The 14,276-nt window shown below is 34.8% G+C and overlaps 2 protein-coding genes across 2 annotated transcripts in view; both read right to left on the bottom strand.

The window, feature by feature from the left end:
- The window catches only part of myo15aa (myosin XVAa), a 55,796-nt gene extending 48,245 nt beyond the window's left edge, over positions 1-7,551 (bottom strand). The window contains exon 1 of the mRNA XM_055191446.2: positions 7,209-7,551. Coding sequence (XP_055047421.2) covers positions 7,209-7,232 — 24 coding nt within the window. The 5' untranslated portion in view covers positions 7,233-7,551. The remainder of the gene's footprint in view (positions 1-7,208) is intronic.
- A 2,951-nt stretch (positions 7,552-10,502) lies between these two features.
- Positions 10,503-14,232, bottom strand: drg2 (developmentally regulated GTP binding protein 2). Its single transcript, XM_055191413.2, has 13 exons — positions 14,148-14,232; positions 13,807-13,906; positions 13,365-13,525; positions 13,196-13,285; positions 13,031-13,091; positions 12,857-12,947; positions 12,696-12,768; positions 12,493-12,583; positions 12,313-12,410; positions 12,066-12,231; positions 11,059-11,117; positions 10,852-10,905; positions 10,503-10,746 (listed from the first exon to the last, which is right to left on the bottom strand). The coding sequence occupies exons 2-13, from the start codon at positions 13,868-13,870 to the stop codon at positions 10,660-10,662; spliced, it is 1,095 nt and encodes a 364-aa protein (XP_055047388.2). The 5' UTR covers positions 13,871-13,906; positions 14,148-14,232; the 3' UTR covers positions 10,503-10,659.
- Between the last annotated feature and the right edge of the window lie 44 nt (positions 14,233-14,276).

Here is a 14,276-nt window from a genome sequence, read left to right as displayed (position 1 = left end):
TAAATAATACCTGTAAAATGATAAAGCTCAAAGTTCCTTTCCAGGCGATATATTTTCTTTAACTGAATTCCCATTTTAAAGCCTACAGCGAACGTCCGTTTTGAACTACAGCCCTCTACTTCCTGCTTTAATGACGTCAGTAGAACAGTTTTTTTACTAAACTCCGCCCACAGAAATATGTCAGTCGCCAGCTAAGCTAACGGGAAGCTAGCTGATATCGAATCACAACACATTAAACAAACTACACAATCAGAACTCATACGTATTTCTGAAGGAGTAATGATGGGAAATCCTCAACAGGGCATACAAATATGTGAATTTGTTTATAAAATCTAGGCTAAAGCTTTATAATCTATTTATGAGATTAGCATTAAAGTTTGATTTAAATAATTCATTTCACATAGATTTCAATCTTTGACATGACCTAGTCAGTATTAAAGATATCAAGGTTATATTTTCACAGAATTATCTTTATGTAGAATCAGTAAATCACAAAAAAATGACTTTAGTTTTCACAGGCACATACATATTAATATATAAAAGGGTTAGCTATATCAAATGTGAGGGTTTACACGGAATGTTTTTTTTTTTTTTAAGATAAAGCATAAAAGGGATAGTTCACATAAAATATTTACTCATCTTGATCCAAACCAGTATGACTTTCTTGTTTTTGTGGAATTCAAATTATTTGTTTTACAATATGACAGCATCTGTCCCCCCTATTCATTGTAAGTATAAGGAAACAGTATCATTATTCCCCAAAGTTTCTTATCATGTGCTCCATGCAGTAAAATTAATACAGGACACCAGTGAGTACATTGTAACAGATTTTTCAATTTGAATTGATAACTCCTTATGTGGCTTATTGTGGTATGAGCATGCCAATGGTTTCAGTCCTTACCTTAAAATGGCTTGAAAAAAGTCCTTGCATGTAAACCCTCTTAAACCTCATCTTTCTCATGAAGCACAACACATTAGCTGTCCATGACTATATGATGTCCTGTAGAATACATATTTACTTCCAACTATTTAGGATTCACTGAAACATCAGTGTGGTCCAGTAAAGGATGTTGACTAATGTATGTTATGAGAGCTGGCATTTTAAGTGGATTGTTTGAAAGCTCTGCATACAACATTAATCATCTGAAACTGCTGAGATTTGAAACAAAAGGTAAATTTACTTTTAGCCCATTCATGAGTTGTATTTTTTTATAATGTGCATTACAGGATACAAAACATTATCATAGCACTAAGCTAACAGTAAAACATGATGTATTATTCAGAAAACCACAGGCTGACTCAGGTTTCTAAATAAACTACATTGATGTTTAAAAGTCCATGCTCATGCAATTACACCCAACATTAATGGTAACCCTGTTACAGGTAAATGGACTATTAAAATGTCAACGTGTGGATGAGACACGAGAAGAACTCTTATATTATTCTGCTGTTGAGTGATTTGTCATTATAAATTGAAAAAAGGTTGTGTTGTTTTAATCCAAAGTTGAGTAAAATATACACAAACAAACCCCGTTGGGTTTAAATTAACCTATGCATATTAAACCCATGTTTGGGTCAAATGTAGACATTGTCAGTGTTTCCCAACCAGGGGGCCGGGGCCCACGGGGGGGCCATGGCAGATTTCCAAATACTGGACAAAACAAGCATTAATAAAAAATAAAACAAGCAAAAATCAAGATGTTTCTTATTTTGCCATTTTGGTATTGAATATATTCAAAGCTCTAGTTAATTTTATTTGGAAAAAAATGAGTGAGGGGGGGCTTCAAATATTGTTGTGGGCCTTGAAGTGAAAAAGGTTGGGAACCACTTATCTATACCTCAAGAAGAAACATTGATGGTTCCCAAGACCCCAGGGGTATTTGTTTTTCAAACCTCTTGGTTTGAAAGGCTAAAGCACTTCATAGACATTTGGTTCTAAAGTATGCTTCATTAAAAACATCTTCATTAACACTCAGACATTCTTGAATATTCATGACAGAGAAAACTACTTGCTATATTGGGAATAGCTGTATTATGCTTTTCAAAAGGACTTTTCTGTACAGCACTTTTAGATTTCATTGGAGCTGTAAAGAAAGAGTGAATTATGTTTTTATTAATACACTGTCTATGATTTCTGCCAATATTGCTGAATGCATTATTGGTTACTCAGCAAGGGGGCAGCAAAGCTCTTTAAATAAGTGCTGTGTTATACAGTATGAACTGTAAAGCGTGTGAAAGTTGTTGCAATTGGTGTAATTTTGCATATAATCTCTTGCTCTGTGTTTTCTGCTTATAGTTAAGCAGTGTAGTGTAACAATGAGGTCCAATAAAGAATAAACTAAATGGGAAATAATGCAGTCCAATTTACAGAAGTAGGAATTTTTAATAAAATTTAAGTTTTCCCATAACAATACACTTACCCTGGATGTGTGTCCAGACCATTTAAACTCTGTCCATTCTAATAATTTACTATTCATCAGTACCGTAGTACGGCCTACTTCCATAAGACACAAGTTTATGAGCTGTGATCAGGGGCGTCAGTTTGTGTTGAATAGTGATGGGGACAAAAGATGAAAACACATTACAGCAGCCAGGAAAAATATTGAATAACGGCGCATCAAAATTTGTTATAGCGTAGGTCAGTCAACAACACGAAAATATTCAGCATAAAACCCTAAACAACTGCCGATGACGTGGTTGACCTTTATCCAGAGCTGCAGTTCCAGTCCCTAAAGGTGCAGCTGGCCATGTTCACTACCAATTACACCTACAAAACCTGCTCAGAAGTGACAGAAATCATGAGGAAAATGAACCTGAGGTCTGTGGTCTCTTCAGTCAAGTTGAGGCTCTTCTGCGGTTGTTGCTCGTTGTTCCTGCCTCATCTCTTCAATGTCACAAACCTGACTCAACAGTGTGGCTGTTTGTCATGTTCACAGAGAGAGAATGTATAACTTGGACAAGAAGAAACTGTGTCAACAATTTGTTTAAGTTAGTGATCGGTGCATGCATGTTTTTGAGTCATTTTAGAGTTTATTTTAAGTTACTTTTTTGGACAATGTACATTGTTTCTTTCTGTATTTAAACTGTATTGCATGTTTTATTTTGTGCAAATAAACCATTATCATTTCTTGGTTCGCTTGATTTTTCAGAACATTTTAACCAAATGCTTTCAAAAAGTGGTGGGGACAAAATCAGCCATTTTAAAAAGTGGTGGGGACATGTCCCCGTGTCCCCAGTGTAATTGACACCTAGGGCTGTGATGAAACCACAAGTTTTTCATATCACAAAACTTTTGAGCCATTCCACCAAATCGATAACATTTGTGTATAACAATACAAGAAAATGTACTTTAAAATAAATGTTATATTAAGTAAAGTGTCCTGCACATTATTCTAAAAGCAAATGTAAACTATGTAATGAAAAAGACTGGGCCTATAGTCCCAGACTAAAATGCATGTTTGAGCTGCTTTAATTTAAAAACACCTTTTTATCATATTGTTTTATCTCAACACAGACTTGATAATATTGTTTTATCTCAAGATACACACCTGCAATGTTTTTTGTAAGGCTTAAATGCCCTAATATAACTGGATTAATCCAAACCCTGTCCGGGAAACTGCCCCATAATCCTTCAGATATATTAATTAATTTATTGCATATTTTGTGTGGCCATCCAATCTTTGTTTTAAAAATGTTACAAAAATCATAATAAAATTCACATTTTAGTCATGTCCCTAGGATTTCAAATATGGTCCCCATATGACATTTTCTAAATTAAGTTGCGACATCTGGGTCTTCTGAAAGCCATGAGATGACCAAAAGAAGATTTTCTCTTATCTGTGCATTTTTATGATATTGTAACTGAAAGCTTAAATCTTAATATTCTATCCTGTTAACTTATTCTTTCTTTGACATTATCTGTTTGATAAATCACTAGAATTTCTATATTCATTACAGCTAAATTTCATGTATTTGCTAAATCTATGCTAAAAACTCAATCTTCCATAAAGAAATCATGTAAAAAATAATAAGTTACTGTACCTGTGATTAAGTAGTTACCTATTTTAACTTCTTCCACCCTGAAGCTATTTTGGGGTTTTTCGCCTGGATTTGGCCTACCCAATTTCAAAAGCTTCCCATACCCACATGCAGAGGTTTACATACAAATGTTTGGTATCATTTTACAGGAAACCCTTTGAAATTACATAAAACACTGTTGAAAGTGCTAAACATGGTTGTATGTGTTGTCAGTCCTCTAATAAACACAAAAATAAATAGGCGCTTTTTGATGTTTTTTTGCTAAAGATTTTATTTGAAAGTGTATAACTCTGGCCCTGGGTGCCTCAGCTCCCTACATACAGTTTTGTTTGATTCCAGCAATTGCCAGCTTACAGAGGAAAAAGGATTTTTTTCTCTATCATAATCTTTGCAAAAGTTATTTTACTCCAACTGATGGGAGGAATAATACCCTTTTGTATTTAATTTCCACCTAAAAATATTTGAAGTGCTCTCATACCCACATACAGTGGAATAAATGCAATTTCTTTATATCATTTTAAAGAAAACCCTTTGAAGTTACATAAAATCTGCTGTTTGTGACAAATATTGTTATTTATGTTGTTTTTCATATGATGAAACACCAAATTTTCTTTTTTTATGTTGTAAATACTGCCTTTGATAGTGTATAACTCTGGTTCTGTGTGCTCTAGCAGACTGCAAACAGTTCTGGTTGTTAGCAGCAGCAGACAGTAAACACCCAAAAAAAGAATGAACTCTTTAGCATGTTGCATTCAAAAGTTATTCTAATTTTACTGAAGTGTGCGAAAATACATTTTTCATATAGATATTAATTTTTTGTTTTGCACATATAATAAATAGCAAGGGATTGCATACAACCAAAGAAAATGCTGTGAATGGACTCATTTTTTAGAGCAGGACCTAATATAAAAGATGGTGTATCATTTGTGGCTATATGTGCTATCTGAGGCAGTTCATGCTCAAGTTTCACATACGTTTACAAAAGACGATTTTTTACCTTATTATTCATTCAACTATTGTTGGATATGTGTTGAAAATAGAACAAAAATAACGCTGTAGCCTTATTCCTGAGAATGAGAGCTTTCATTTGATATAAGACTTGCCCATGTTTGTCATATTTGAAAAATATGAAATATGTGAATATTAAATCAAATACAAAATTATGGGGGGGGGGGGGGGGTGATAGTGTAAATTACGTGTAAATAACTTTCTTACAGTAAAAGATATCTCAAAGTGATGCATATCTGCAGAAAGTAGAGAGTCTAAGCTTTCAAACAGTATCTCATATGTGTTACTGAGGTCCATGACGGACCATTAAAGATTAAAAGAATATTTTTATATTGAGTCAAAATACGAAATTTTGTCCCTGGGACAGGGTCCTCAGGGTTTAAGAGGTTAAATAAAAAAGTTGTGTGATATTTTTCAGTGATGAAAAAAGATTTATTACAATTCGTTGGAATGGCTCTTTAGTTTTTTGATGTAAGTAAACATATTAATGGCCTGGTTTCAGAGATATGGCTTAGCTAAAGTCAGGACTAGACCTTAGTGAATTTAAGATGTTTAAGGATCTTTATAAACATACTTTAAACAAAGACGTTACAGAAACAAATCATGACACTGGCATATTTTAAGATCCATCAGTTATTTTCAGTTGAGACAGCTCAAACATTTTAGTCTAGAACTAGCAGCAGTTAAGTTTTTGTGAAACCGGGGGTAAAGGTTGCCCAGATTGCATGAGGACATTTCTTTCTATGTGGCTGGTAAAGGCATCCGAGCCTTACAATTCCATTTTGCCTCTCGACACATTCATATAAACATTCACTGAAAAGTTCCTTGTGGAACCAAAAAGGTTCTGCTGTATCCATAAACACCCATTTTAATTTTCACGAATAAAGAGACGTCTGTCAAAGCTTTATACAAGCAAGCAAAAGCATTTTAAAATATTAAAGGCAACGCTAAATCTCCAAAGTTACTTTACTGTCCAAAACTCCTATATTTGAGCTATAACCAACTGATTGTGACCAGCCACTGTCTTAAAGGCGGAGTCCACGATGTTTGAAAAACACTTTGGAAAAGGAGACGGGCCGACTACCAAAACACACTTATAGCCAATCAGCAGTAAGGAGCGTGTCTACTAACCGACATCCTTGCCGGGTTGCGTAAGTGTGGGGCGGGTCTATCAACCGAAGATCCAAATTCTATTGGGGTAGGGGCGTGTTTGTTTAAGTGATTTCAAATATCAACATTGGCTTTCAAACATTGTGGACTCCGCCTTTAAACTCCCATAGTTGACCTGTAAGGTGATTGCAGCCACTGTCCTAAACTTAACTTAACTCAAACCATTTAAGTAAACCGATTGCATTAGGCCATTTAAGTTTTAAAACACATAAATTCAAGTACTGTGAACTTGAGTCATGTGCAATTATGCACTTATATTTAAGTAGTGTGAACTTAAATATAAGTGCATAACTGCATATGACTCAATTTGTTTAAAGGCGGAGTCCACGATGTTTGAAAAACGCGTTGGAAAAGGAGACGGGCCGACTACCAAAACACACTTATAGCCAATCAAATCAAATCAAATGCCGGGTTGCGTATGTGTGGGGCAGGTCTATCAACAGAAGGTCCAGATTCTATTGGGGTAGGGGCGTGTTTGTTTAGGTGATTTCAAATATCAACATTGGCTTTCAAACATCATGGACTCCGCCTTTAAGTTCACAGTACTCAAATGTATGTGTTTTAAAACTTAAATGGCCTAATGCAACCGGTTTACTTAAATGGTTTGAGTTGAGTTAACTTTTAGGTTTTACAGTGCATAGTTGACCTAGAACAAGGTGATTGTGACCAGCCACTGTCCTAAACTCCCCTAGTTGACCTATTTCCAGCTGATTGTGACCAAAGAATGAAGCACACACTTTTGCAAACTTTCAAAAGCATCCAGTTTTGGCTCTTCAAAAACACATCTACCCTCTTGAAAAACCTTGCTTTAAAGCTGAACAGATAATGAAATGTGCTTCTGTTTAACATGTCAAAGACTCGTTATCAAAAGTAAAAGCAGATGTCAAAACACTAAGCATCACAGTAAAAAAACTGAAGCACACGCAGTGCCATATGGCCTCAGCATCAAGTGTCACATTTACAAGCATATCGCACTGTTACTGCAATCTTACCTTTATCTTTCCCTCCAGACTCATTCAAAACAAGTCCAGCGTAGACGCATCAAACCTCAAGTTATTCCAAAACAGTTTCTTGACATCCTGCTTCTCATTTTAGCACTTTGAAATGTAGGCCAATTACACAAAGAGCTATCAAGCTTGAAGTGGAACAGCCTTCCAACGGCTTGATAATTCCCCACTCCACACTTGCCTGTTGTGTTGTACAGCCCGAGTACCTCGGCATACATATTTAATGTTGTCTATTATGTTGGTTTTCTGTAATGAATAGAGCAGGCAGCTCTAGGTTTTCAGATGAATACAGACAGTAACAGCCCACATCTTGGGAGTATAAAGTGCTTCTGAGTCACCATGTTCCATACACTGCAGACCTCACCATATAACAACCCTTATTTACGTGGGTGTGTTTCTGACGTATTGTTCGAGGATTATGAATTTTTTTAGTTTTATAATGGACACATTCAAGAGGTGTAATGAGTACCTGAAAACCGTACTTGATTAAGAAGATAGATACCCCTGCAAAAATGACTCTATTTACTAGTGACTAAGCACATTGTTATAAACAAAAACGCAACTAAACACATATGACATTGCAATTAATCAAGATCTTCCTTTAATTATATATTTTTTTATGTTTCAAACACATTTCACTTTGTTGTATAAAGTGGGATTCAGATGTCCAAGACAGCTACATATTTAAAAATAAAGGTTGGCTCTATGGCTCAATAAAGATCCTTGAACATCCACAGAACCGTTCTGTGGCACAAATTTTTTTTGGCACAGAAAAGTTCTTAAAGCCCCCCCAACCTAGAAAATGCACTTTTAAATGTATTTCTCAGAAAATGAGTCGACATTGTGTGTGCAGATCTATTCTTCTTTGTTTAATGTCCTTTATACCGCAACAGTCACACAAGACAGGCTGTTGGGGATCCTCTATCAATGTGATGTCACATTGATTACTGTACGTCCCATCCATGACCGCACACAGACTCCGCCTTATTAGCACGTAGTTCAACCTTCTGCCAGAGACACATGTTTTGATGCAGTGCAAAGCACATGTGCAAGCGATCTACCACCTACTTTGCATACAGGGAGGGGAACAGTAGCTTTCTTTGCATTTAAAGAGACACGCACAAAAACGTTTTCATTGCAGTCACAAATGGCCATGTTCAACATCGTAAAATAAAAGATCTGTGGTGTATTTTGAGATGAAACTTTACAGACAAATTCTGGGAATACCAGAGACTTTTTTAAACACCTAGGTTAGCGTCCCTTTAAGACTAAATAAAGGTAAGAAAGCAATGTTTCCTTTTAAGAACGACTGACAAACTTTTTTTATAAAGTGGTTCCCTTATGGCAGTGGTTCTCAAACTGGGGGCCGCAAGATGGTGCCAGGGGGGCCCCAGTTTTATGACATTTCATAAAATACATTAATTTATTATGAATTCTGTGTAATTAATACTAAAAAAATAAGGCTACCAACCAACAGTAGTACTTTGTAAACTTTAATATGTTTTGTCTTATTAAAATGTTATGTTTTAGAACCCATTTGGGTAACACTTTATTATAATGTTCATTAATTAACATTAGTTAACTACATGAGTTAACATGAACTAATGATGAACTGCACTTGTGCAGCATTTATTAATCTTTATTAATGTTAATTTCAACAATTACTAATACTTTATTAAAATTTGGTTAACGTTAGTTAATGCACCGTGAACTAACATGAACAAACAATGAACAGCTTTATTTCTATTAACTAACATTAACAAAGATGAATAAATACTGTAACAAATGTATTGCTCATGGTTTGTTCATGTTAGTTAATACATTAACTAATGTTAAATCATGAACATTATAATAAAGTGTTACCCAAATTTGTTATAAAAAAATTTGGGGGGCCAAGAAGGAATGCACCATATACAAGGGGGGCCGCACGCTGAAAAAGTTTGAGAACCACTGCCTTATGGCATTACTGTAAATAATCTCTTGTAGCACCTTTATTTTTAAGATGAAGTTGGGATTTTTTTGTATGGTAATAACCATAACAATTTAAGGTTATTCATTTATTAAAGCAATTACAATATCTATGGCTGTATTCATAGCGAGAACACACAGAAAAAAAATATTCTTTTTTTTAAGGCGAGTGGTCGCAATCAATTTATTTAAACAAAAGTTTTTTTGTTTTGTATTTCTTTTTTTTTATGTAGCTTAAATAAATTGACTGCGATCACTTCCCTTTAAAAAATTGAGTCGATTAAATGAATCATTTTTTTCAGTGCAGGTTAGTCCTCAAGTTTAGGGATAGGACTATTTGGCATTTTCACTTCACCTAACCTGCATGTCTTTGGACTGTGGAAGGAAACTGGACTACCAGGAATAAACCCACAGAAACACAGGGGAAACATGCAAAATCCATAGAAAGGCAATTTAGTGAAAAACATTTCTTATTAAATGGTAATGACTCAAATAACTCCCACATAAGCTGGAATTGACATCTTAACAAAAATATATCACTGAAAAATATAGGAAATGACCCTAAGTTAACTGAAACAATCAGCATGACTTCTTGTTTTAAAGAAGATTTAGTGCGGTTAACAGCACACTTTCAGGAACAAAGGTATAAAATGTATCATTGGGACAGTACCTTTCACATTTTGGTATAGATATGTACCATTGAGTAACCATATGTATTGACCGCGTATATTCAGCGCAAATGTTTGTTGCGATAATGCGGCAGAACAAAAACAATTGATTTCTATGAATGATTGGCCACAGTTATTCTCCCTGCAAAAAAGCAAAGTTTTTTTTCAACCACTGTGTTGAACATTATATTTTTCTTTTCACAATAAACGGGTTGATCAATGTGAACTGAGCATAAGGTACCAATGTGCACTTAAGGTACCAGTATGCACCTTGTAGGTACAAAAGTGTACTTTTTTTGAAAAGGTACCGCCCCAGTGAGAACTTGCGGTACCTTTGTGTAAACTTGTACTCGAAACTTATAGCACGGAAATCGGCAAACAAAGATGTTAAAATGGTCAATGTCACAAAATTACTCATTTGATTAGTAAACTAGGGAAAAAAACTGAATATTAATTATTTGTGATTCATTCTTTTATTGATTTTTTTGTAAAAAAAACAAAAACACGTAGTGTAATACTTATCCAGGTCTAAATTAGATTTTGAACTTAGATTTGTGGTCTCAAATTTTTGAATACTTGTCAAATTCAATTAATGAATAAATCACACCTTTTGGTAGTATCAACACTTCAAATAAATCATTAATTTGAGTATTATGTCTTTTAATGAGTATTATCAGGTTGTTTTTCATAAACAAAATAATGAAATTTGTATTTCAGTCTTGAGCAAATCTTGAAAAAGTTGTAGTTATTAACAGTAAAACATGATGTTACGCATGCGTCAAATGTTATAAGACTAGATTTTATTTCTTCACAATCTGAATGACATCCTCGTGTTCCATGATGTGTGTAAGTCCTACTCTCTGAGGACTGTATTTCGTGCTTGTTCCCTGTGATTCAAAACGAAAGAAGAATTTTAGGAAAACTCTTTACGGAACAAAAACAATACAAGACCTGCATACGTTTCACTTTAGAAGTAGGAAGTATGATCTTACCCAGACAAGTGCGTACTTAAACTGACTTGCTAATGTCCTGTGGATTCTGTGGCACTGGAACATATAAGAAATGCATTCTTGAATTTGATACATGCTTATGTTGCCCACACACAATATTTACATTTATCATGGTGTTTTAACTGTGTTACTTTTAATTTAGAAATATGGTTATTATATTGCAGGCAACAAAGCTAAACTGAGACTTACCACATGTTCAACTGATGATCCTCTTCTCATGATTATAGGGTCACCAAAATCTGGTCGTTCTACATATAAAAACATAAAATAAGAATTAAAAAAAGAAAAAATTAAGCGGGGGTGCACAGAAAATACTTTTAATTTTTTTCAGTATTTTAATATGAAATATGTAACAACTAAAAATGTATTTAAAAGCCTGCCAAGAAATTCATATTGCTTTAAAGGGGGGACATTTCACAAGACTTTTTTTAAGATGTCAAATAAATCTTTGGTGTCCCCAGAGTACGTATGTGAAGTTTTAGCTCAAAATATCATATAGATTATTTATTATAGCATGTTAAAATTGACACTTTGTAGGTGTGAGCAAAAATGTGCAGTTTTTGGATGTGTCCTTTAATATGCAAATGAGTTGGTCTCTTCACTAAATGGCAGTGCTGGGGTTGGATAGCGCAGATTAGGGGCGGTATAATTATAAAAAGATCCCCTTCTGACATCACAAGAGGAGCCAAATTTCAATTATTTTTTTCACATGATTGCAGTGAATGGTTTACCAAAACCAAGTTACTGGGTTGATCTTTTTCACATTTTCTAGGTTGATAGAACACAATTATAGCATTTAAACATAAAAAAAGACTCAGATTTTCATGATATGTCCCCTTTAATATTATAGCATTTTAATTTTAAATATTTTAATTTATTTAAATGTATACATTTATAACAACATATTGCTTGCATGAAAAAATATAAAGCATTTACAGAGAAATTTATGGAGAAATTTAATACATTTATGCATTTAGCAGATGTTTTTATTCAAAGCAACATACATTGCATTTAATTATATATATTGTTTTATTATTATGTGTGTTTGGTGGGAATTAAACCCAGAACTTTTGCGTTGCTAACACAATGCTCTACACCAACTGAGCTACAGGATCACAATAACCATTAACTCATAAGCAGTTAGTAACAATATCTCAGTTTTTAGGCACAATTACTAAAAAGGGCAAATAGCATACCTCCTCTTTTCTTGGTATATATGCAGATGAGAGAGAGATATTCCCATAACTGCTCCAGGAGATAATCAAGATTCAGCTTCATGCCACAGCTGATGACCACACTGTTAGGTCTACGAGCAAGACGATCCACTTCCTCTATAGAAATCTGATCCACTTTGTTGTACACCTGTAACGTCACAACAAAAAAGTAAAAAAACCTGAAAAGCCTTTAATCAGACTAAATCTCCATTTAAAACTGTATACTTACATATAAGCAAGGCATGTACACTCTGTTGCCCACAATGACATCGATAAATTCATCTGGGGTACTGTCCTCTCTAAACAAAACCTCAGCATTGAAGATTTCTGAAGTCATGTTAAGTTAGATCATGTATTGCTCTTTTCACATTAGAGTAAAAGAAGCTGACACAGTGTTAGTGAAGGATACTGTATTCATGAAGAATAAGCTGAACAAGTTTCTCAGAGCACATTGTGAGTGGAACAGTTGAATTGTAGGATAGTCCACCACCTTTTTTAGGCTGAAAAACATGACCGTTTTGAAAAATGTTTAACACATTGTTTGAAGCATGTAACCGGAGAAAAAAGTTGCATCAGTTTATATGCTTGCAATAGTGCCATGCATTTGTGTACCTTAAAGTAGATATTGGGTTTGCATCGGTTTAGTCTAATGCCAACAGACTCCAGCTCTTTTTCCAGAAGTTCTCTGAAGAAAACAACAGGGAGGTGTCATTGAAACACATGGGTACTTTTTAAAAGTATGCATTTAGCAAAGACGACAAGCCACAGCTGACCTCTGAACATCTCCTTTGGTTGCATCCAACATCATGATGACCACATCTGCAGTTCTGGCCACTGCAATGACCTGTCGACCTCTTCCCTTACCTGAAAGAAAAGCAATTATGATGCAAGAAACAAGAACAAACTATTTTTCAAAGCAAATCCAATTCAAATTTTAATTGGCGTACCTTGTGCAGCCCCTTCAATGATACCCGGTAAATCAAGAAGCTGTATGTTGGCACCTTTGTACTAAAATTGTAAAGCAAACAAACACTTAAACTCTCAATCCATAACATTAAAAATTATAAAAATGACAGGAAAATGATTAAAAAAAAATTCTAAATAACAGATACCTCAATGACACCTGGGATGCAGGTCAGCGTGGTAAACTCATACGAAGCAGCTTCACTTTCTGTTGATGTCATTAAACTAAGGAAAGTAGACTACACAACACAACATCCATCAGAGCTTGTACTAAAAATGATCACAAACACACGTATACTGTAGCAGACATCATGTTACCTTGCCAACCGAAGGAAATCCAACGAGAGCCACCCTAGCATCTCCAGATTTCATAACATCAAAGCCTTCACCTTTGGCTCCAGCTGACTTGGACGGTTCTAAAAGCTGAGCTCTGTATTTGGCTAGCTTGGCTTTCAATAATCCCAGATGATATTCAGTTGCTGCAAAACAAGTCCATAATGACAGTGGATTCAGTTCTGAGCAGCAAACAGGATGTATTAAATCAACTTACAAAAACCAACCATGATGGGGTTTACTACAAATTAAACCAAAACACCATGTATACTACCACAAATTAAACATATTTTTGTAGTGAAACCATTATTTTTACAATATGCAAAAACATGGTAATTACACTTTTACTATAATAAAACCAAGGTTATGTATTTGTTGTAAGTTTAAGGCCCCTGCTGATAATTTAAAACAGAAATTAATTTCTTACCTTTATTCTTCTGGGTTCGAGAGATTTCTCTCTCGATTTCTGCTATCTTTTCTAAAATCCCCATTGTCAATGAAGTGTGATATGTCCCCTAATGTGATGCCTGGGAAATCACAGTGACATGAAATAAAGACTGTCAGTCAAACTGCACAGACCATCTGGTTACGTTTTCAGTAATATGCTAAGCTAGCAGACACTTATGGAAAACTTATCAAACACTGCTGTTAAATAATCTGTCAAACAAACAGCATCACAAAAACATATTCGCATAAACCCAATGCATCAGACAATCTTATATATAGTCAATTGTGTAGTAAAAAACAAATAAACGTTGTGATATTTACAGTTTTCGGCAGCCCGAACTGAGCAGCATGCACTGCTAATGACGTCACCATCCGACCGGCAGCAGACAGCGCTGCACGGAATCTGCTACGGCGAGAAACAAACACCTCTAAACTTTAGTTCCTATAAGA

This window comes from Misgurnus anguillicaudatus, chromosome 19, assembly GCF_027580225.2.
Source record: "Misgurnus anguillicaudatus chromosome 19, ASM2758022v2, whole genome shotgun sequence".
In the NCBI taxonomy this organism is placed as follows: Eukaryota; Metazoa; Chordata; class Actinopteri; order Cypriniformes; family Cobitidae; genus Misgurnus; species Misgurnus anguillicaudatus.
Note: the sequence above shows the minus strand (reverse complement) of the source record. Positions and strands in the feature narration are given on the sequence as shown.